This window comes from Oryctolagus cuniculus, chromosome 8 (genome assembly GCF_051225735.1).
Source record: "Oryctolagus cuniculus isolate XC-2025 breed Fujian yellow rabbit chromosome 8, ASM5122573v1, whole genome shotgun sequence".
NCBI lineage: Eukaryota > Metazoa > Chordata > Mammalia > Lagomorpha > Leporidae > Oryctolagus > Oryctolagus cuniculus.
The window spans coordinates 95247840-95271076 of NC_142874.1; the positions used below are offsets into that span (position 1 = coordinate 95247840).

The 23237-nt window shown below is 47.4% G+C and overlaps 1 protein-coding gene across 3 annotated transcripts; it reads left to right on the forward strand.

Moving 5' to 3' along the window:
- Positions 1-1810: 1810 nt before the first annotated feature.
- On the forward strand, positions 1811-22080 carry C8H4orf54 (chromosome 8 C4orf54 homolog). Of its 3 annotated transcripts, XR_016212395.1 has the most exons (4): positions 1811-2157; positions 4564-10031; positions 17810-17931; positions 20537-22080. XR_016212395.1 is itself a non-coding variant. In XM_089303022.1 (3 exons), exon 2 carries the CDS (start codon positions 4596-4598, stop codon positions 9993-9995), a length of 5400 nt encoding a protein of 1799 aa, XP_089159148.1. In that variant the 5' UTR covers positions 1811-2157; positions 4564-4595; the 3' UTR covers positions 9996-10031; positions 17810-22080. The 3 variants fall into 3 exon arrangements, 2 of the variants coding, with proteins under 2 accessions (XP_089159148.1, XP_008265791.4); XM_089303022.1 differs by having other exon boundaries at positions 17810-22080; XM_008267569.5 differs by lacking the exon at positions 1811-2157 and having other exon boundaries at positions 3106-10031; positions 17810-22080.
- Positions 22081-23237: the final 1157 nt, after the last annotated feature.

A 23237-nucleotide genomic window follows, 5' to 3' on the forward strand; every position in this document is an offset into this window, starting at 1 on the left:
CACCTGGTTCCTGCCTTCGGATCAGCGGGGTGCGCCAGCCGCGGTGGCCATTTGGGGGTGAACCAACGGCAAAGGAAGACCTTTCTCTTTGTCTCTCTCCCTCACTGTCCACTCTGCCTGTCAAAAAAAAAAAAAAAAAAAAAAAAAAAAAACAGAAAACACTGTTCTTCAACAGTAGAGACAAGGGCTGTAAGTAGTTATCAAATTTCAAAATGTCAATTTTGCTCATATATACTCTATTAGTTACCACAGATCAAGGAAAACACATGATATTTGTCTTTTTGGTGCTAGCTTATTTCATTAAGCATAATGGTTTCCAGTTGCATCCATTTTGTTGCAAAGGACAGGACTGCATTCTTTTTATGGCTGAGTAGTATTCCATGTTGTATATATACCACATTTTATTTATCCAATCATCAGTTGCTAGACATCTGGGTTGATTCAGTATCTTTTTTTTTTTTTTTTTTTTTTTTTTGACAGGCAGAGTGGACAGTGAGAGAGAGAGACAGAGAGAGAAAGGTCTTCCTTTGCCGTTGGTTCACCCTCCAATGGCCGCCGCTGCAGCCGGCGCACTGTGCTGATCCGATGGCAGGAGCCAGGAGCCAGGTGCTTTTCCTGGTCTCCCATGGGGTGCAGGGCCCAAGCACTTGGGCCATCCTCCACTGCACTCCCTGGCCACAGCAGAGAGCTGGCCTGGAAGAGGGGCAACCGGGACAGAATCCGGCGCCCCAACCGGGACTAGAACCCGGTGTGCCGGCGCCGCAAGGTGGAGGATTAGCCTATTGAGCCACGGCGCCAGCTGATTCAGTATCTTAGCTATTGTGAATTGAGCTGCAATAAACATAGGAGTATAGATAACTGTTTCATATGCTGATTTCATTTCATTTGCATAAATTCCTAGGAGTGGAATGGCTGAGTCATATGGTAGATCTATTTTCAGATCTCCAAGGAACCTCCATACCATCTTCCACATGGCTATACAAGTTTACATTCTCACTGACAGAGTATTAGTGTACCTTTTCCCCCACATCCTCACCAGAATTTATTTATTTTTTATTTCCTTATGATAGCTATTCTAACTGGGGTGAGGTAAAACCTTATTGAGGTTTTTATTTACATTTCCTTGATGGCTAGCGATCCTGAGCTTTTTTTAAATGTATCTGTTGGGCATTTGAATTTCCTCTTTGAAAAATGCTTGTTCAAGTCCTTTACCCATTTCTTAGCTGGATTTTTGTTTTGTTGTTGCTGAGTTTCTTGAGCTCTTTGTAGATTCTGGATATGAATCCTTTATGCAACTATTTTCTCCCATTCTGTCTTTTGTCTCTTCTCCTTGTTGAGTGTTTCTGGCCTAGTGGTCCACCTTTGATAGGTCATTCTTTCTTTTGAATGGCATATGTATTTGCTATATTATGCCACTGTCAAAGACTCTAAAAATAGCCATATCCTTTTACCAACTGGTGGGCAGTCTGGCCATCATTCTTGGCTTCTTTAATCATGTTAAAGTTTTATATACTATGATGCACCTCACAGGACTTTCAGGAAATGCTGAGGAACTTTCTCTGCAGAGATAAAAATAATGACACCGAGTCATTTCCTTTGTTGCTCTTGAATTCCATATAAAGTTATCGGCTGAGTATACCTTGCTTGATCTAGCAAGTGTGCCTGCTTAACATGGCTTCACACTGGTGACATTAGTCACTGTTAATTGCTCAAGTGTTGAGATCAGGTAGGCAATCACTGAGTTCATCTGTCAAAAAAGTGACTGGAGTCATATTAAAGAATAAAAGCTCTCACAGCTCCCAAGGACAGCAAGTTATCTCTACAGAATCGGCAGTATCCACATTTGTGGTCCTATGTAGTGACACAGAACTCTGAAAATGCCAGAGTGCAAGGATGGGGTTCTCAGGTATTTTACTTTACCCCACAATTGGTCATTGTTTTTCCATGAATGAGAGGTTTTTCTCCTTCTTTAAATAGAGCCTGTTCTACTTTAATTTTTCAACTTTTTTGATATTTAAACAGAATTTTTGGTTTAAATGAAACCTGACTTTTTTGGAAATTGACTTTGTGTGAAAGAGTTTTCCCTCCAATTGTTTTCTCGTGCTGCCATCCCTGTAGATAAAGAGCAGTGAAGGAGCCACAGTAGGTGTTTTGGAGGTAAGTGCCTCTTTTAGCACAACTTTCTCTGTTTGCTTCCGAAGAACCCTGGCTAGGGCTGTGCTCTCTGAGGGAGCAAAGACTCCGTCCAGACAGAGATTTTCTGAACTTGGGGAATGAAGCCATTGCGTTTGAATCTATACTCGGGGCATCTGACCTTCCAATTTTGTAGTTTGCCAACTGTAGAGAGAAACTCCGCTGAAATCTGTTGAGTTGTCATGACAGACAGGGCCATATGGAAAGTGCTGGGAAAATTCCTCCTTAGGCTATAAGGCCTTTGATGGGCAGAAACTCTGCCTTGTCCTGCACTCTGAGGACTTACAGTGCTCAAGGCGGTCTTCGGGGTTTATCAGCCAAGGCACGGTCAGCCTCCGCGCAGAATTAAAATGGGGCACTGAAAATATTCTGCTTGCCTGCAGGAGCCAACTAGACTTCATTTCATTTTATTTATAGGATCCTGTTCCTTCATCCTGAGCACATAATGTGTACCCAGGCTGATTAGATGAACAAAACTGCATGCTTCTTTGTGGCCATGTGGTTGAAATTGCCAAGGGGATCAATTACTCCCTTCCATTTGATTATCTGGGTGCCCTGGAGAGCAGGTTAAGGTGGAAATCTGCAAGCCTGTTAGCAGGTTCAGGTCCCGGCTCTGGACTGAATTCTGCTCTGTAATTTCTTAACACCTCTGCACCTCAGGTTTTCCATCTATAAAATCATGACAATAGTTACACCTAATCAAACTAATATGGTAATTAATAATTAAAATATATGCACCCTAAAAAGTACATCAAGTCGCACTAATATTCTAGCTGTAATCACTGTTATTAAACAACTAAGATTTTGTGCCATTAAACATGGTTCTCCATAATCAAAAAAACTGACCCCAAATTTAGCAAATTCTCTTTCTCCTTCTTGTTTTTTCATTCCTTTCCTCTTCTTGTTTCTTCCTTTTCATTTTCTCCACCTAGAGCTCTGGCTTTGCATTCACATTGTACTATTCCTGATATTTCCAGTTGTATTGTAATGTTCACGTTGTAATTCCCCATATTTCCAAAAAAGTCATGCTTTTCATGGCAGTGGTGTGGGCAGAAGGGAGCTGGCGTGGGGAGAAGGCAGGGCTGTCTATATCCCGAGGACGAGAAGGTGGATGCTCCCACTCCATACCTACCCACAGGTCTATTCCGAGGAAGGAACATTTTTCCATGTGGGGGTGGCATTCATATTGGAAGGGGATGGTTGATGGTGTTATTTTTGTTCCCTCCAAATGTGGAGGGATGTTTAAAATAGTGCTTTATTCAATCGGTGTAAGTGACACACAGACTATGTATAGTGGTAGCACTGGGCCGGACAGGTGATGGGGGCCAGATCGCACCAAAATCAAGAGCATGGCTCCCGACTGGCAGTGCCTGAGAAATCTGCTCCGAGGATGGCCGGCACAGGCCCCCATCCCAGGCCACCTGGCCAACCGTGCTTGCACGACCACGGCATCGCGCAAGTACCTTGCAGCCAGTGACCTGGCGTACTGGCGTCGTTTCCACGGGGCGAGCCAGCGGGTCGCATTTCCTCTCTGAACCTCCCTCCAAGTCGCACTGTACTCATGCAGAGTCTTCCTTGTTCTTTCCTGCTTTCCCACTGAGTGCCCGAGGGCCTGGAACTCAGCCAGGGTAACTGGATCGTTTGGCTGCAGCTCAGGCTATATTTAATTGGGGGGTATATTGTCTTGCCACGGTTTGACTAGCTCAGGAAACGTTTTTTGAGTTTGCTTGGAAGTTGTAGGTATTTGAACTCGTGTTGATTTTGACCCTGTTTGCTACTACTCTCTAGTGACTATAATTAAACTTTTATTGAAAGCATGGCGTGTTAGGTCTTGGAAAAATAGCCTCTTATACTTGGAATCAGCACAGTAAAGGTTCTGCCTATTTTGAGACAGACAGGTTAGGTTTCATTGAGCCTCACTTTGGGAGAAAGAGGGATGGAATGTTTTACTCCTTTGAGAAGTTTTATTATCAGAACTCATCTGAGTTGGCTTAGATTTGGAGGTGAATATAAAGCTGCCATATGTACAAGGGAAACTATGAAATATTTCCAGGGTGTCCCATGGATTTAAAACACAGTAAGAAATGCGAATTTTATGTAGGAACTAAGGAGAGGAACCCATTGCATCAGAGATGGGAGAGAAAGATGGCAGTGAGCAGAGACTCACTTCTGCCTGGGGGAAGTCTGATGGATGACACAGAACATTTGGTTGACTTGAATTAGAACACACATGCCTCCTCCACCTCCCATCTCCTCGTTGCAGCTCCGGCGAGCCTCTTTTCTCTGCCCTCAAGTGTGGTTGCTGTAGGACTAGGGAAGGGACACTAAAAATATTTCTGGAATGACGTGACCCCCTCTCGCCCCATCCAGGAAAGGGCCGAGGCTTCAGGAGAAAACAGCACATGCTTTCCTTTCATTTCTGGGAGTCCCGGGGTCGACCTGCAGATGCTGCTCCTTCCGTGGCCGGTGGCATTCAGACTCCCAGCTGCCCACGGTGCCAGGGAAACAACTGGACAGGACAGCTCAGCTGCCGGACGCTGGCCACAGTCTCAGCCAGCGCAGCAGCCCCCCAGCCACAGACCACCTCTGCTGCCCCATCCAGGCGCCTGGCCGGCTCCCGCAGGCTTGCCACGGCCCCGCCACAGAGGCTGAGCAACTGGCCGGGGGTGGCTGCAGTGGCCTCGGTGCCTACAGCTTTGGGGCTAGTCCAGGCACGTGGGACCCTGCTCCGGGCCACTCTGCGGCCCCTCCAGGAGCTGAGAGGCACCCAGGGCAGCCCCAGGGCTCACCATTGCCTCTTCCTGTCGCTGAGACCCGGGCGAGGGCTCCGGATGGAAGCGGCCCCTCCCGAGCTGAGTTCGCAGGCTGCACCGGTGGAAGTGGGGGACGAGGGCAGCGGCGCTCCAGGCAGCCGGGAGCTCAAGCAGCAGCTGCGGCCACTTCCCAAGCCTCCGGCCTCCTCCCAGCGAGAGGCGAAGTATGTGGAGATGTGCGCTTCAGCCGGAGCCCCGAGGGCCAGTCCCCGCAGCGTGAAACTTACCCTGGAGCACCATCCTGGGGACCAGCGGGCCTCGGGGAGCCCGAAGGAGAAAGCCCAAGAGGAGCCCAACGGCCGAGAGCAGCAGGCGCCAGCTCCCGGGAAGGATCCTGCTGCGGCCGCACCCTCCAGCGCCCGGCTCTCCCGCACTGCCGAGGGGGATGGCAGCTTCCCCTCCTCCGTGTCCTCGTCCCCAGTGGACGACGCAGAAGAGGACGGCCTTTCCAAAACGGCCGATTCTGCCACATCCACGGGGGCTCTGGCCACCTCCTCTTCGTCCTTAGGCTTTGAGAGTGAGGGCAGTGAGATCCTGGGGAGCTGCCAGCCCCGGGGGGGAGAAGGGGCCGGCGGGGGAGGGGCAGGGGACAGCACGGAGTGCAGGGACATCATTGCCAAGTCGCAGGGCAGCAGGGAACCCCCCAAACACGAGGAGGCTCACTACATCACCACCCACGAGATCCAGCTGAGTGAGGTGGAGCAAGATATGGATTTCGACGTGGGCCTGGCCTCCCGCTGGGATTTCGAAGACAACAACGTGATCTACTCGTTCGTGGACTATGCCTCCTTCGGCGGCAGCGACGAGACCCCAGGGGACATCACCACCCCGACCGAAGAGGACGACGACAACAGCTGCTACCTCAGCACCACTCCCAGCACCAACGCCACGCGGACGCCCAGCCCCACCAGCAGCGACCTGGTCCGCCCCAGCGCCGGCAGCAGTGGTCGTGACACCAGCAGCACGGAAGTCGGCAGCGGCCCCCCTGACGGTGACCCCACTCCCCCACCCACTGGCCCTGGCACTGCCACCCTGCCTGAGTCCTTGCCGGAGCACGGGGAGGCAGCTTCAGGGGCAGCAGCCGCCGCAAGCAGCTGTGGGAGTGCAGCAAGCCAGATCCTCCTATCAATCAAACCGACTTCCCGGGCTATAAATGAGCCTAGCAACGTGCGTGCAAAGCAAAACATTATTTACGCTGCCAAGCATGAAGGCGACATGAGCCTCCGCGTCTCTACAGCTGCTGAACACAATTCAAGTTCCCTGAAGCAAAACCCGGCTGCAGCCGTGGCTCAGGACCATGCAAAGAAATTCATTGCCGTCCCTGCTCGCCTGCAAACCAGGTGCGGGGCCATCCGAGCGAAGGAGCTGGTGGACTACTCCAGCGGGGCCTCCAGCGCCGTGAGCGAGCTGGACGATGCCGACAAAGAGGTGCGTAACCTGACCTCCCGAGCCTTCCGGAGCCTTGCGTACCCCTACTTTGAGGCTCTCAACATCAGCTCCCGGGAGTCCTCCGCCACGCTCTCCGAAGTGGGCTTTGGGCGCTGGTCAACCTTCCTGGATCTAAAATGTGGGGGCGTTGGAGCCAGGGTGGAGCAGAGCCTGCTGAGGAGCAGTGCGGCCTCTGTGGCTGCAGGGCTGAGGAAGGGCTGCGGCGCCAAGGCCGCTGCTGCAGACCAACTCTACATCCAGTCCAAGAAGTCCCAGACCAAGGCCTTGGAGTTTGTGGTCAGCAAGGTTGAGGGGGAGATCAAGCACGTGGAGACACCCCTGTGCTTCCAGAAGCAGGTGCAGACAGGCCCCCGCGTCGTCACGCTGCTGGAGCCGCTGAACCTCCGCAGTGAGAGCAAGGCCAGCTCAGCTGCCGGGCCCTCCAGGGCCCCCAAAGGCTCCGGCAAGGCTTCTGGGTCGGTGTACACGGACGATGGCTCCGAGACCTCTGAGAGTGGCAAGCCAGCCCCCCGCGCGGATGGCTCCCAGAAGAAGTCCAAGTTTGCATCCAGCCTGCTCAAAAACGTCATTTCCAAGAAGATGCAGCGGGAACACGAGTTCAAAATGGAGAGGGGAGAGGTCAGCGATACGTCCCACCACAACCTCCCCGGCACCTGCAAGGAGATGGAAGGGCCTCCTGGCAATGAGAAGCTGCGGGACAGGGGCCTGCAGAGGCAGAACTCCCGCCATTCGGAGGCCGGCTCTGAGTACACCGTGGTCAGCGTGTCCGACGCAGGCGGGGAGGGCTCGGTGGTCGGCTCTAAGTCCCCAGTGTTCAAAGCTAGCACTCCTCGGGAGAGCACCGCGGGCTCCGGCCGGAATATCACCGATGGACACACAGAAGTGTGCGAAATTAAAAAGAGTGCCTCGGAGACGGTCAAGGGCATCTTCCTCCGGAGTCAGAACAGCGCCTTCCGGTCGTGGAAGGAGAAGGAGGCGGAGAAGCGAGACGAGAAAGCTCCGGTCGGAAAGCTCAAGCTCCCCAAAGGGGGCGACTGGAGGGCTGACCTCGGCGAGATCTCGGCCAGCAAGTCCACCATCATGTCTCGCCTCTTTGTCCCCAATATTCAGCAGACACCCAAGGACAAGCTCCCCGGGAAGCAGGCCACCAAGTACCCCGCTGCCCAGGCCACCTCCACGGCGGTGATCAGGCCCAAGGCTCCGGAAATCAAGATCCGGCTGGGGAGCGTGCAACAGCCCAGCTCGGACTTCAACATCGCCAAATTGCTCACGCCCAAACTGGCGGGGGGCAGCTCCTCCAACCTCTTCAAGACCATCGAGGACAACAGCAGGGCGCAGCAGAAGCTCTTCCGGGGGGACAACCTGGAAAAGGTGCCCCAGTTCCAGGTGAGAGATGTCAGAGACAAGTCCAAGACTCAAGGGCCCCTCCACCAGGTGAGAGACGTCAGGAAACTCATCAAAGGGTCGGGGGATAGCAGTGACAAGGGCAGCGTTACCCCAGAGCAGGGGCTGACCGGGCCCAAGCCCAGGCAGCTGGCTCCTGCATCCGGTGGATCTGGATCCCTGTCCCCGATGGTGATCACGTGCCAGGCTGTGGTGAACCAGGGAGAAGACAGCACGGACCGAGAGCCCAGGGAAGGCGTGGGCAAAGGGGGCAGCAGCAGGGTCTTGGATCCCTCCTCCTCCCCAGAGGGGACGGTCTTGGTTCACAGAGCATCAGGCAGGCTTCCTGTGGCCACCATCGCGCCCAACAAGCCTGAGCAGGGCTCCTACCTGCCTGTGCTTAAGATTGTCTCCAAGGCTTCCGCCCAGAAGACCCCGGAGAAGGTCAAGGAGGAGGAGGCGGCCAAGGAGGAGGGGAAGGCCCCCAAACCAGCCCGGAATGCCTTGGAGAAGCTGACTGCGGCAGTGAGGTCCATGGAAGAGCTGTACAGCTTCAACAGGAACGAATGGAAACGCAAAAGCGACCCCTTGCCCATGCTGACCGACAGCCACGTCCTGTCGCTCATCGCCAGCGAGGAGAGGGAGGGCGGCGTGGGTGCCGAGGGGGACCCGGACAAGCTGGCCAAACGGCTGAGTGAGACGGAAGAGCGCGGCCCGGCGAGGAAAGGCGCCGCGGTGCTGCGCGGGGCTCCCCTCGAACGCCTGCAGCGCAGAAACTCCAACCCCAGCGCCGACAGCGTGTCTGCCCGCGCCGCCGCCTTTGAGAACCTAGCCAGGGAGAGGCCCCGGTCTCTCTACATCCCCCCGGTCCACAAGGATGCGGAGAGAAGCCACCCACTGCAGCCCCTCCCGCCCTACCCCAGCAACCGCAACGTGCTCACCGTGAATGCCGGCAGCACCCAGAAAACCGGTGGCGTCGCCGGCAAGTTCCCCCAGGGGCCTTCTCCGGAGAGCCCCTCAGCAGTCAAGGGCATCAAGGCGCAGGGACTACGGTCGCTCAAGATCTCTCCGGCCGCGCGGGCACCGCCTCCCGACGAGGCGAGCAGCAGGAAAGGTGGCCTGGGCCTGGAGAAGAGCAGCAGTGACTGTGAGAGTTACCTGACCATGCCGCTGAAGGCAGGCTCTGCGGCTGCCGGGGGGCTTCCTGGCAGGCCTGGAGCTGCAGCAGAGGCGCCCCCCGCCTCCTCAGCGGCCACGCTCTGCAGCTTACCCCCACTCAGCGCCCGCAGTCAGATCCCCAGCAGCCCCAAAGGCTCTCAGGTCAGTGGAACCAGCCGGCCTGCGTGGCGAACCAAGCCTGACAATTCCCGGGAGACCATTGCTGCTGCTACTGCTGCGGCTGCTGCAGCCGCTGCAGGGCCACGAAGCCCCGAGCATCCCCCTACTGCTATCTACCACCAACCCTCACTGCCCTTCACCCTGCAGGGAACCCAGCCTCAAGTCCTCTGCTTCTCCCCGCCTGGCATGCCTGCCCCAGCACCTGCAGGCCCAGCTGCCGTCCCCACAGACCCCTTCCAGCAGCCGCAACCCCAGCAGACCCAGCGGAAGATGCTCCTGGATGTGACAACCGGCCAGTACTATCTGGTGGACACCCCAGTGCAGCCCATGACCAGGAGACTGTTCGACCCAGAGACCGGTCAGTATGTGGATGTGCCCATGACCTCCCAGCAGCCAGCTGTGGCTCCCATGTCTCTCCCTGTGCCTCCCCTGGCCCTGAGTCCTGGGGCCTATGGACCCACCTACATGATCTACCCGGGGTTTCTTCCCACGGTGCTGCCCCCCAACGCCCTGCAGCCCACGGCAATCGCTCACACGCCGGGGGGCAGCGAGCTCTCCCCCATGGCGGCAGAACCCCCCAGTAAAGAGGCAGCTGCGACGTTCTCTGAGGCGCCGTACTTCATGGCCTCCGGACAGTCTCCAGCCTCCCCTTCCTCCTCGGCCCCAGCAGCCACGTCCCAGCTCGTGGGGGCCAAGGGCTTTGCCCAGCTGCACGGCAAGCCCGTCATCAGCATCACTTCGCAGCCCCTGGGGCCCAGGATCATTGCCCCCCCTTCCTTTGACGGCACCACCATGAGCTTTGTGGTGGAGCACAGATGATGGCGGTCACCAGGGATCCGGAGGGAGCAGCTGCTGGTGAGTGGATTCTACCCTGTAAGCTGGGAGAAGAGGGTGTCAGAGCAGGCCCATTTGTGTTGGCAGTGGGACGTTCATTGCACAGGGGCTGTCTCTGGAAATGGGCATTTGGGAAGAGTAAGAACAGAACCCCAGCTGCTTTATGAAGGAGTGGATTTTCTCACCACTTTCCTCCTCTTCCCACTCTTCAGTCCCCGTGCCAGCCTTTCTTCCCCTTTGACCTTTGCAAATTGTCTAAGTGTTTTTCCCACGGGGAGTAGGAGGGACAGCGAACCTCCCATCTGTCCCTTCAGCCGGCCTTAAAGGTTGGCAGGAGTGGGGAAGACATGAAAACCTGGTCTGGATTTTGTGGAGGTGAGCCTTGCTCTTGGTTCCTGACAGCCCAGGTGACAAAACACCAACTGTCCTAGGAAATCCTTGGAAACACGTTCATGTGTCTGCTACCCAGGAGGAAGGGGAGTTGAGAACTGACATCCTCCTGTTAGGGAGATTTTCCAAATCTGCAGAACTGCATGTCTTCCCTTTTCTTTTCTATCTTCCCCCTTAACATTCTTATACAAAGGTTCTGTATTTTTAAAACTCTGGTTTTTCAGTTCGTAGATGAGCAGAATAGCTTTTCTTGGAGTGAGTCTGAGGTCTTTAGCATATCTTGCACACGTGAACACACACATGCATGCACACACACACATAGTTTGACCTCTAAGAGAAGCTGGAGTTGAGGGTGCTCTGCGGATGGAGCTGCTGCATTTGATCCAGTTCTGGAATCCACTACGCTGCACACTCCTTGTCACATCTGCCTTCTCTCCCTTCAGAAAAAGAATCGAGGTCTAGCTTATACCTCTGAAGAGGAAATCAGAGAAAACAGACTCCTGACTTGTAGGTTAAGCCAGATCCACAGACAGGGATCCCTGCTGTAAATACAGTCCGTGGAACTTGATAGCAAGAGTGAGTCTGGCTTTTCTGCACCAGGACACTTCAGGTCAAACACATGAGCCAGGGCAAAGACACCTTCAAATGGGAGCAGAGAGCTGTCAGAGCTGTAGGGACAATTTTTGTCCACGCATACTCTTGCTTTCCTCAGATGGGGAAGGTTGAGATTCGAAGACTGTATATACCAAATCAAACAAGGAGATGGAGAGAAGACAAGCCTTGTGCATGCTTCTAGAATAGAAATAAGCCCTTTCTCTGATTGGAAATGTAACAGAGGACCAGTATTGCTTTGTGCAGTGAAAGAGCCTTAAGTTAGGATTTAAGATCACTGGATTACAATCTCACAGCTTCTCCCCAGCTGAGGGATCTTGGGCATGAGGAATGGTTTTTCATTCGTGTGTCATCTCTAGGGGACATGGTATCTAGCCCTCCACATAGATCTGAAAGTCAGTTGATAGAATGGTGTTTTACAAGCTAAAAAAAATTGTTACTGAATATTAGTCCACTTATTGGACTATAAAACGACATTAAGCACTGTTCAAAAATCCTCAGGCAGGTCTTTAAGAATTTGGGTGAAAGCCCAAGACTGGTTAGGGCAACAACCTAGAAATAAATGTGTTGGATTGTTTCTCTCCATGCATCTGCAACAAGCACTGTGTGATGATCACAAAAAGAGCAAGGAAGGAGAATTAAGATAAATAATCCATCTTTTGCTTGGCATAGAGAATAAAGGAAAAATTGAATGTGTGTGTGAAAGAGGTTCAGAATTAGACTTAGTTTTGTAGAAAGAGAAGAGTCGCCTCTAGGAAAAAACATTTTAATCTCTTGGACAGGTAGGTTGTTTACCTAGGGCTATTTTGGATCAGCTAATCCTGCGAGGCCTTTGTGAGGCTGTGGAGGTGCAGTAGGAAGGGGTGGGGGCAGAGAGCAGAGGAGAGAGGACCACGCAGACACACACTCACAGGGTGTCTCCTTGGCAGCCGCCCTTGGCATTTCTTCTCTTTGCTGAGTCTGGAGAGATTAGACTTGGAGTTGTTTCCATCAAACACAGATAGAAAGCACAGTTTTTAGAATTCAAGACTTGAACAGTGGTTTTTGAAAATTTTTCATTTTTGAAAGCACAGCCATTATTTTAGTAAACAGCCCTTATGAAGCTAGAATGGCAAAAGCTAGTTTCTTGATTTAAGAAGAGCAGTCAGGAACTCCAGGCTAGCTTTTTAGAGAGGGAAAAATCTAGTTAGCTAGACTCCCATAATGAGTTAAAATTCTCCAAAACTCATCTTCCTGAAGATTCTATGCCACTTTCTAAAGAAAAGTCAGATAGATTGAAAAACAGAAGTGCGTCTGTCTTTTCCATGTGTAACGAATTTATGAACACTGTTCAGATACTCACAACATCCATCAGTGCTTGTACAGATGGCAAGTGGGAGAGGTCTTGGAAGGTGGGTGCTGCCCCACATTGCCTTTGAAACCCAGATGTATCACAGAGGTTTTCCTTGAAGGAGGGCGAGGTTTTATGTCCCCTTTTCAACTGAGAGGTCATTTAAATGACTTGATCCAGAAACAGCATTAAGAGAAAGAAACTGAGATTTGGAAAGAAATGGTTTGCTGAGGTGCCCAGAGGGTGAGAAAGCCAGGACCTGGAGCTGGAGTTTCCCTCCAGCACCACACCATGCTCCCTGCAGGGTGCACTTGATGTTCCTTAGTGGGATACTTGGAACAAAAGAAGGATGGCAGAGGTATAGGCAGCAAGGGCACCCAAGATCTACTCCCTAGTGGTGTGTGGATAGTAACCATCTATCTATGTTTCCGTTTATCCCCTAGACATTTGTAAAATGAATGTTTGAGCACAATGCACTAATTATCCCATTTATTCAACAAACATGAATCACTTGAGTACACTTTCCCAGTCACTGAGTGCTTGCCAGTGGACTGTAAACCCACGTGTGCCCTGGTGTGGTCCTCAGGTCAGGAGCACACACTCCGCAGGACAGGGTGGACCCGGGCACACAACTGCAGAGTAGGGTTCAAGACCTGTCATAACCTTCACGCTTCCTTCCAGCTCAAATAATAAGTATTTCATCATCTATTTTTAGCACCACGTTATAACAGGAAGCTTTCCCTTTATCCTCTTCATATGTATTTGGACATAACAGCTACCCTTATCTCTTTCTGATTATCCCATTGTGGATTTTCTTTATTTTTTGCTTTCATAGGTGAATCTGTCTAGCTTCTCCTGCCCCTGTGATCAGGATTCTCAAATTCTGCTATGTCACCACCCATCTCAAAAGATACTTATTATATATTTTATTGTTAATTATTCTTATTATCAATTATTATTAATGATGATTGTTATTGCTACTTATTTTATTGTTATTTAGTCATGTCACTGCAGAGTGTGATGAATGGACAAGCCTGTTCAGTGACTGGCACCTGATGGCCCAAGGCCAGCCAGCCACATGGTCACACATTTGTGACACACCAGTGTGCTGGGCCCATCATGGTTGGCCAGGACCTTGCCCCTCCCCCTGTTATTGTTAGGCCTTTCTTACTGGTTTGTTTATTTTGTTTTGAGAAGTCCCTTCTTCAAGGCTCTTTGATTCCTTTTTAGTGCCACTATTTTTGTTCTAGTTTTCTTTCATTTGAGACATGTGGCTATATTTTTCCTTCCCTGACTTCTCCATCCTCACATCTTCTCCCGCCCACTCACGTAGATGCCACATTTTTCTTTTGCATTTCTAATTGAGACTTGATGCTAAAGAGCAGTTACAAGGGCATACACTTAAATTCAATATGCACGACCTACAAAAGAAAGATTCATCAGCACCCTGCCTGTAGAGGTGCTAGGTCCAGGCATAATAGACTTGCACTTGTTTTCTCTCATATGAATGCAAATATTTCCTTTCTTTATTTCTGAGTGTGCTTCATGGTGTTCCTAGAGTCCTGGTCTTTCATTTTTCCTTACTTCCTCGGAGATAGCTCTCTCCTCTGAACAGGGCCCCACGCATCAACAACTGCAGTGGGAAGAGCAGAGCTGGATTCAGGGGAGTTTTTCCCATGGACTTCTCTAAGGGGGCCCTACAGGACTCCCTGGATCAACAAGCCCAGCTCCCTGGGATGACAAGTGCAGAAGGAAAGTGGGGCTAAAGAGGTTGGGTGTACCTTGCTTATTCGCAGTAGAGCTGCAACTTGAACCTGAATATTGCACAATGGGCTCTTCTTCATTTGCTCCTTTCTTCTTCTTGTCCATTGCCCCTTCTGTTCCCTACAGCCTCTCTGCTCTCCTGGTTTTCCTTCCTAGTGTCTGGCCCGTGAAGCCCCTGGGTTTCCTTTGCCATTTGTTTGAGAACTCATTTTTTGTTCTTGTGTTTTTCTAATTTATTCCTTCCTGTAGTTCCCCCTTCTCATTCACATCAACTTGCATTGTTCAATGCTCTAGCTTGCATCGCCTGGTGGCCTCATGTTTTTGGTAGTTAGTTTTCACCACTTACTGGACAGCTTAAAGGGCAGGACCGAGTAGACCCTGCCCACTCTTTCACCCAAATGCTCTTTGAAGCTGTGAGCAGTGCTGGTGAGTCACCCCAGACATGGGGATCTGGCTGCCCTTCCCAACCTGCAGGCAGTGGTCAGGGAGGCAAGCTGAGCATTTCATTTTCAGTTCACTCCATAATAACATTCCAGAATCAACTTGTTCATATCTATCCCCACCCCCCAACCACTGCCACTTAGCTGTGGGTTCCTCTCCCAGTTATTACACATAGGAGCTGTTTTACTTTTGTTATCTTCTTAATGTCTTTTTTTTCCTTTCCTTTTCTTCCTTTCCCCTTTATGAAATTGAACCCTTCCTCTGGCTCACTGTTTTGTGCCTTTCTCCACTACCAGGACATTCTTCTCTACTCTCTCAAAATGTAATGAAAAATGAAAAGTAACAGCTAATGTGTAGTCCTCATTTGTTATAGACCAAGATGAACATCAGGTCATTGGATTTTTGAACAAGCAGGTGCTGTTCTCAACCCATTGCTTCAGATCAGCAGCCCCTGAAACCCAGGTCTTGGAGCTCCACTGCCCAGGCTCCTGCAGGTGACACTTAGCTCACACTGATTGCTCTCTGCCCTCTGGTCACAGCGCTCTGTCATGAACTGTCCCCCTTCCCTTGTCTGCCCTTTAGGTGTCAGGCATTTCTTGCTAACTAACTTCAAATTTTTTTTGCATTTTGCCTCTTGGCCACATCAGCCTGGTGAGATTCAATATATGAGGCGTGCATGTCCTTGTGGAGGAGGGAGAAACCACAGCTGGGGTTTGACTGCAGCCCTGCTGCCAGTTTTCCTAACTTCAGTTTCCTTCAAAGAAATATGAAAGTCCTATCCAAGAGGAAAGAATCTCCTAGCCATTTCACTGCTGAGACATGCCCGTGTTTTATAGGATGGGGGGCAGGGGAAGGGATTAAGGTAAGAGATTGACCCTGTATCTGGCAATGTCCAGAATACACCAAGCCCTTGAGTGTGTTTTCTTTGCGTTAAAACATGAACTGTCCTTTGTCATCACATCCTGTGTCCCCAGAATGAATCCGAGCCAGTTTCAGAACTTCTAGGCCTTGTGGCTCCCAGGAGTAAATCTTTGTGTATATAGCGGGAGAAGTGTGGAATGTGCAGGTGGTGTAGTGGGCTGAGGTGTTTTAGTTGGAGGAAAGCTGTGTGGCTTTGATGCTGTTGCTTTAATAGCCCAGACAAGTGATACCCTTTCTGAGGTCCGTCTCCCTCTTCTGGGAAAGGGGGGTATCTTTCAGAAGAGCTGTGAAGGTTGAACTAGAAACCATCACAAAGGGTCTACCACACAGCACATGACATGCAGTAACTGTGTAATCTCTCTAGACCTTCATGACAGCCCTCGAATTCCTTTATTTTCTTAGATCTCTCCATCAGAGCTTGAAGGCAGGCAGCCCTTATCCTAGCTCGCTGTCAGGGCAGCATCAGAAGTCTGCGGCCACGATGGCACTGGATTTCCCCAATCTGGAGGCAACGCCCGCCGTTCTGTGGTTCCCTCTGAGCTGGCTCACCCCTCAGGGCAGGCCACTGGCTGTGGGTCAGGGTACTCTAGTATCCGCCAAGGCCTTCCAGAATGTTATACAACTCTGGGCATGGCTTGCCAGCTGCGTGTGGTGATTTTCCTCTGTGTCTGGGCACAGACCTGTGTGGAGCAAGGGAAAATCTGACCCAGCATCCCTGCTGAATTCTGTCATGTGTCTGGTTCTGAAATCCTGAGAAATCACTGAGCCAAGCACCCCTTTCGTCTTCACTGACTTCTTCCTGATCAGCCAGGAGGCCTCTGATAAGCTATGTGGGCAGTTTTTATTATCTTATCCTTAACAGGGACTTGGGGCACCCTTATTACTTTCATATAAAATTTCTCTGAAGTTAATATAAGCAGAAGCAATATCCTGTGAATGTACAAAAGGGCAATGTGTAGAATAGTGGTCCCTAAATAATGCCAGCAGATTGTATCAATGGATTTCCCTTGCAGTTCTGAGACTGCTAACCCTGCACTGTTTGAAGCATTACAATCTCTCTCTCTCTCTCTCTCTCTCTCTCTCTCTCTCTCTCTCTCTTTTGCCTCTCCCCCTTTTATCTCCCCTTGGTGCCTTTTAACTCAGCTCTAGGAGTTCTTTGCAAACCTTACCTTGTCCTGGGACTCAGCCTAAGCTGTTTTCAAATCCTTGGCTCTGCCTTCAAATTACTTTTCTTGTTCTCCTATTTTCTTTTCCTCCTCTTGTAATTATATTTTCTTTCATGTTGCTTCTCTGTATGTGCTAAGATGAGAACACTTAAATTTAGCAAATGAGAGGTCTCCAGTCACACAATAGTCCCTTTCATTCTGAAGGCCATTTTTCAATATCAAATATAAAACAATAAAACCAATATGAAACTAAATGAAAGAAACATATGAGCTATAATTTATAACTACTCCCATAGACTTCCATGTGTTTAAGCAGGTCTGTTTCTAGATTACAGGACTAAAATATCCCTTGCCTCACTACTCTGATTGCATATAATTGGTTGGATAGCTGATATTTAATACTTATTGGAGGTTATTTTTCACATGATAAAGTCTTTTTAATCCCCATCAGATATTACCTGTAGGCCACTCTATTTCTGTCTTGATAATATTAGGTTAAAATATCAACTCTCAGATGTTGAAAAAATATTCTTCAGGCAAAGTTCTAATGGGTAGACGAGAGCTTACATACACATAGATGAAAAGAAAGGGCTACTTTTCATTCAACACACTTTTGAACATGTCAATCCTGTCTTAGAATAGCTTTAACTAAGGTAGATGGGTTCTACCAAGTTTATCTCATTAAAAAATGCACTGTGTAAAATTTTTCATAATTTAGGTAGAGTTCCTTTACTTTACAAGAACTCTGAGAATAGCATTTACTCATTTAATTAGGTTACTAAAAGGAGGTAGATTTTAAAGTTTCAATGTAGATGTCAATAGCAATTCCTCATGCTGATTTTAGGAACGGATGTATATCACTGTGTTATCCCTGCCATGAATGACAGTGAAACTAAACATTTAACATGAAAGCCACATTCATGATAATTCATTGGATTTAATTCAGTTTTCAAAGAGATTTCACTTTGGGCATTTTCTTACAGTCAGCCATAATATCTTGTAGGTTTAGAAACATACTTGTCAAATAATATTTTAAAATGTGAATAGCATCACTATTAAGGTTGAAATTAGCCAAATAGTTAAGTAGAAAGTATTTTTTAATGTTTCTCTTGATGCTTTAAAAGTGATATTTATTTTCACAACTAACAATCTCTTCTTTGACTATTTTTTTATAGGAGCAAGACAGAAATGTGGACTATTCTTCTTTAAAGTTGTGTTGTAATAGCACTAAGAATTCATCTGCAAAACTTCTTCCACATGTGTTGTTTTTAATTTTAGCTTCTTATAAACCAAGTGTGTAAGTTTCTGTATTTTTCTGAACAAGCTTATTAAGGCAATTTTTGTTATTTTAATTTTGCAAAGGTGATTGAATGCTTGCATTTTCCCACCCCCATGAAGCTGTGTTTTTATACTTTAATATGGGGTATAAGCTTTCTACTCAGCTTCTTCCCTCCTACACTTACAACTTGACAAGTGCTCCCTTGAGTATTTCCATTGCTCAATCCAAACGTACAAAAGAAAGGGATTGGCTGTGTTGTAAACCAAGTCAGAACATCAGTAATAAGGGTCACAGAGCTCCTTCTAGGTTCTTAGATTACGTGAAGACTAGCTGGCAAAGTTGTCTTGCATATTTAGGTTTTACGTACGATCAATCGTGGGTCTGCACTTGGAATCCCATGCCAGCCAAACTAGTCATTCTTGATTGTGCACTATGTGTTCTGTTACTGAGTTTGGCATTATTTCAAATGTGATTGCGAAAAACAGTTGTTTTAACTTTTGTGCTTTAATTTTCCCATTTGTACAAGGCCATGACACTTATTTGTTGCCTTAATATAGAATGGTTTGGGTTATTGAAGAGCTGGTGACTGCATTTAAAATTAAATTCTTAGGCTCAGAAAGGTATGACATATCTATTCCCTTTTAAAAATTCAACCCTCATTGCATTTTTTTCCTTCAATGATTCCCTCCATAGATGTACACTCCTGCCTCTCACTGGATGTTTGGGACCTGAGGAGTGGCGTGTTTAGGGCAGTAGAACAGAAATGAACTCTGACTCAATGGCTCTGATTCACTCCAGTCCCAGACATCCCCCAAGCAGGAACCTGGCATTGGCAGCACCTGCTCCTTATGAGGCAGGTTTTATAAGATGCCAAGAACCCGTCGATTTTCCACATTGCCTCAGCTGTAACCTAATTCTGAAGGCTATCTGAGTGTGTGCTCACAGTGAGTCTTGAAGAGTTGGTTGAACTACAGACATTTAGCTTATCTTTTAAACTGATAGCAGTAGACACTCTAGTTGATCTTAGCCACAAGGCTCTCAGAGTGACCAGTTAGACTCTGTAAAGGACAACTCCATTTCACTTTCACAGCCGGAAATTCCTTAATGGGCCTTTACTCTACAAAAAGTTTTCTTGGGGGAAGGGGAAAGGTTTAAGGCAGCAGGAATAATCATTTGTTGTTAAAATTCAGTCATATCTTGGACTGATGAGCAGTGAAATGAAGCCATAGCCTCCGGGGGACATGATACATGAGGCATGTTGCCTCTGTGCCATATTCTTTATCCTAATGGCTCTTGGCCAGGTACATCAATGGAGTCACCCCACAACCTAACTTGGGGAGACAAATCTTACAGCATCAATGCTTACTCATTTTTAGGAGGCTAGCTGGGTATGAGTTTACTTAATATTGAGACAAGAAAGTTGAATGTCTTTCAAAGGACTAAACCTATACAAAGAGCAGCACCATGAAATCCCAGGCATTTGAGCACAGCTGGTGAAACATATATGGTTTAGATAGATAGTACCCAAGCTGTTACGATGATTTTAAGATCACATGTGGCTTTTAGGAGAGCCCAGTGGCCAGGTTGGGACTCATTGTTCATCAAGGCCCTCAAAAAAAGAAACACTTCCTTCTTTAGAAATGTGGTAGAGTTGAGGGACTGAGGATCCACAAGGTATATATCACCAGCAGATCTGAGCCTTAAATTCTCAAGAAGTAGGTCAGAAACTAGAAAAGAAAGGAGACATGTTTGTTTGTTAGTTCTGTTCAATAGGCTGCCACCCTCTGAGAAGCAGCTAAGGATGTAGTGAATGCCCAAGTGGTTACAAATGGAACTTTCCAGTGGAATTTTATGAATGCTATATTGCCTGTTGATACTTTAATGGTTCTCTATTTCATCAAACCATACGAAGCTGCTAGGATATTTACTACCTCAAGTTATTGGGAAAGAACATTTTCATAGGTGTGAGGTAAACCTCGCTTCTTTGTTTCATTGTTTTGTCATTTCTTGAGGTTGCAAGGATATTTGAATGAAGTAACTGTGCCCTTCCTTTTTCAACCAATGTGGAATATGACAAGTCTATGAAGCCTTCTGACCCATAGAACTATTACCCCAACAATGTCCGTTTAGCTACTGATCTGCCCTTTCATTTTCATGTCCTAAATAATGCCTTGAGCTTGAATCTAATCACAATTGCAATATGGTTTTTGTGCTTTTGTCTCATGGTTCATGTGTGGCTCAGTTTTCCAGAAGAACCACAGGGCTTTGTCTGTAGAAATCTTGATCTATTTCCTCTTTATCCCTGTTGGTAAAAGGATCATATTGAAATATGCCCTGATTATTTCTGGAAAACTGAACACGTTTGTAACTAGTATGAAAATTTAATTCTCTGGAATGTATTTTCTTGAAAGCACTCACTGAAATTGCCCTCAGGATTAAATGGAGCCCAGATAATAATGACTTAGCATATGAGTTTTTTATATGTTTGTTTATCACTGAGTAAACAAACCAAAATTACATTTTGCCATTTTATGATAAATCTGAAATATTAACTCACATTGCAAATTAATCCTTACATCGTTAGGGGATATCTAATGATATAAATTCTTTTTTTTAATTTCAGATTTGACTTTATCATCCCTGCCTTAAAGAGATTTAATGCATTTTAATTGCTTTTCTACTTCATAGATATGAAAGTCTGTGTTTGCTACAAATTGAATGCTCATGTTACCAGAAACAGTACTTTGGACTGCAGGACAGTATTGATTCCTCAGTAGACTGACTATAATCTCATAATAAATATGTGTATGTGCATGGGAAAACACATTCAACAATAGTCTTTGTGTTTAAAAACTCTCATGGTATACAATTTCCTATGTGGTGCTGGAGGAGTTTCATTCTATGGTTTACAAGGTGTAGGTTTGCACCCCAAATTCTCAGGGTATGTATTTTACCCAAATACTTGAAAGAAAAAGGTGCCCTGAATTTTACCAGTACTGTTGAGGCGGAAAAAAAATGTGTAAGTTTGTTTATAAAAACTGCTTATAAAAATCAAATTAATTAATATGTTAGGATATATATATATACATTTACACATATATATAAGATATATATTTTGAAGAGACTGCTTATCTACTCTTAACTAACTTATGGGTCCTATGTAGACCTCACAGGTGCATAAAATCCTTGGTAAAGCATGTGCTATTGCTAAATGGTGCCTTGAGCTTGAATCTCATCAGAACTGCAGACCCTGGCCCCCAGCAAAGCAAGCACGTCCACAGGCGGCACGTGGGCTGAGGCCCAGGGAGGGTTCTGAAGACGGGTTCCTTTGTACCCCACCCCATGTCAGAAGAGAACTGAGGGTTCCTGGCAGCATCTGTGAGCTGTTAACATGCAGTGTTTCATGTTACGACTGTGGCACACTCTACCAGATTTATTCCTGTTTCATTCACAATGGTGCAGAATAAGACACACACACATATACACACATCCAATTTGATTTTTTTCCTTTTTTTCTTTTTTTAAGCTTCATAATTGCTGTTTGCAGACTTGTGTTAATAGTGGAAAGCCCTTCCCAGGGCTCCCTCAAACAGCTACCACACCTGTGTCTGTTTTCTGACAGGTGGTCCTTTCTTTTTCTCCCTTCTTTGAAGATGTGCATTTCTGTATTTACATATAAATCATACTATTGTAACGACAGTGATGGTTGAAAAGAATGTGCAGACTGTAGAAGTTGTGTCTGAGCAGACAGAGTAAATTGTGCGATAAGTAGGGAAGGATGTGGGATAATGCTGAAGTACACCCCTGACTATGAATCAAGTCAGTGGGAAATGGAAAGAATGTGAAATTTTAAACTGCAATCAACACAGAAATTGCGGTGGAAAAGTTCCTAACTGAAGTCTGAAGTGATACAATTATAGAATGCAGTGAGCTCGGCCAAGCAGACTTTGAATCCAGCCCAGTAGTTCTGAGAATTACCTACTCAGTCTATTGCATATGGAGAAAACTACTTGGACATGGATTCCGTGAGACTGGCCTGCTAATCTTTCAATCGCCAGCGTTTGTAAATGACTGTGCAATTTTGTGTAATGGTCTTTTCTTTTGACTGTTCTGAAGAAAAATTTGTTTTGTTGGTTTTTTTTCCAGTAAAAGTAACTGCAAAAGAAATATGTATTATTTGTCTTTAATTTAAAAAACAAGATTTGAACATTCTTTTTTCTTCTGACTTCTAACTTTCACCATTCATTTAACTAAAATATTCATATGTCACATCCGGGTTTTAGTTATTTTTATTGTCATGGTGACAAATGACCATAAGTGCAGTGGGTTAAGACAAAACAAGTTGATCATCTTACGCCTCTAAAGGTTGTTAAGTCCGAGGTGGATGTTTCCCTGTGCCCAGAGCTCTTCATCTCGCCAGCTGAAGGAGCTGGACCGAAGCTTGCCTTATTAAGTAGCCCTGGCGAGAGCACTGACTTGGATGTTTGACATGCCACTGACACCAAACAGCAGCTTGGAAAACAAGCATTCCTGAGGTCCCCCTCTGAAGCCCAGTTAAGTAATTGTGGTTATCCTTCTCACAAACTAGTATCAGAGAGTTGGGTCAGTGCATAACCTGTGCCTTAAATCAATCACTGGCCAATGGAGGGCACTGTAAAATCTTAAGATTAAAGCCCCCAAACTCGTTAGCTTATATTCCGCCAAGAATAATGTCAGGATTCCTCACTTTATGTCCTAGGGTTAGGAAATACAGAGCCTGAGAAAGCAGTTCCTGGCCTTATATTTTCACCTCCGGTTTTCCAGCTCTTCTTCCCAGTGAATTCTCAAACTACGTTCTCCATTTTGTGTAAAGTGTCTGATGTTTTTCTCTGTGTAGCATCACCCCATTAGCCTTCATGGCCATGAAACCACCCAATCCTGAGTGTTCTAGACTCAAGGACTGCAAGAGGTGTATTAGCCAGCTTTTCATCACGTTAACTAAGATACCAAAGAGGAGCAATCTAGGAAGGAAGTAAGCTTATTTTTGCCTTGTTGTTCTGTGGTTCACTGTCCAAGCCTGTTTGCTCCTATCAGTCTGGTGACTGATAAGAATGGTGAATGGCAAAACCTACACACAGGAAGTATTACAAAGCAAGCCAGGAAGCAGAGAGGGACAGAAAGCTTGCCCGGCTTACAAAACCAACTCTTGTGAGAACCACATTCTGAGAGTAAGCCCCTCAACAACCCAAATATCTCTCACTAGGTCCATCTTCTAGATGCCATATTTAAGTCATGTTTCCGCCCCTAATGCATTAGCCATTAACGCAGGACTTTGAGGACTAAGC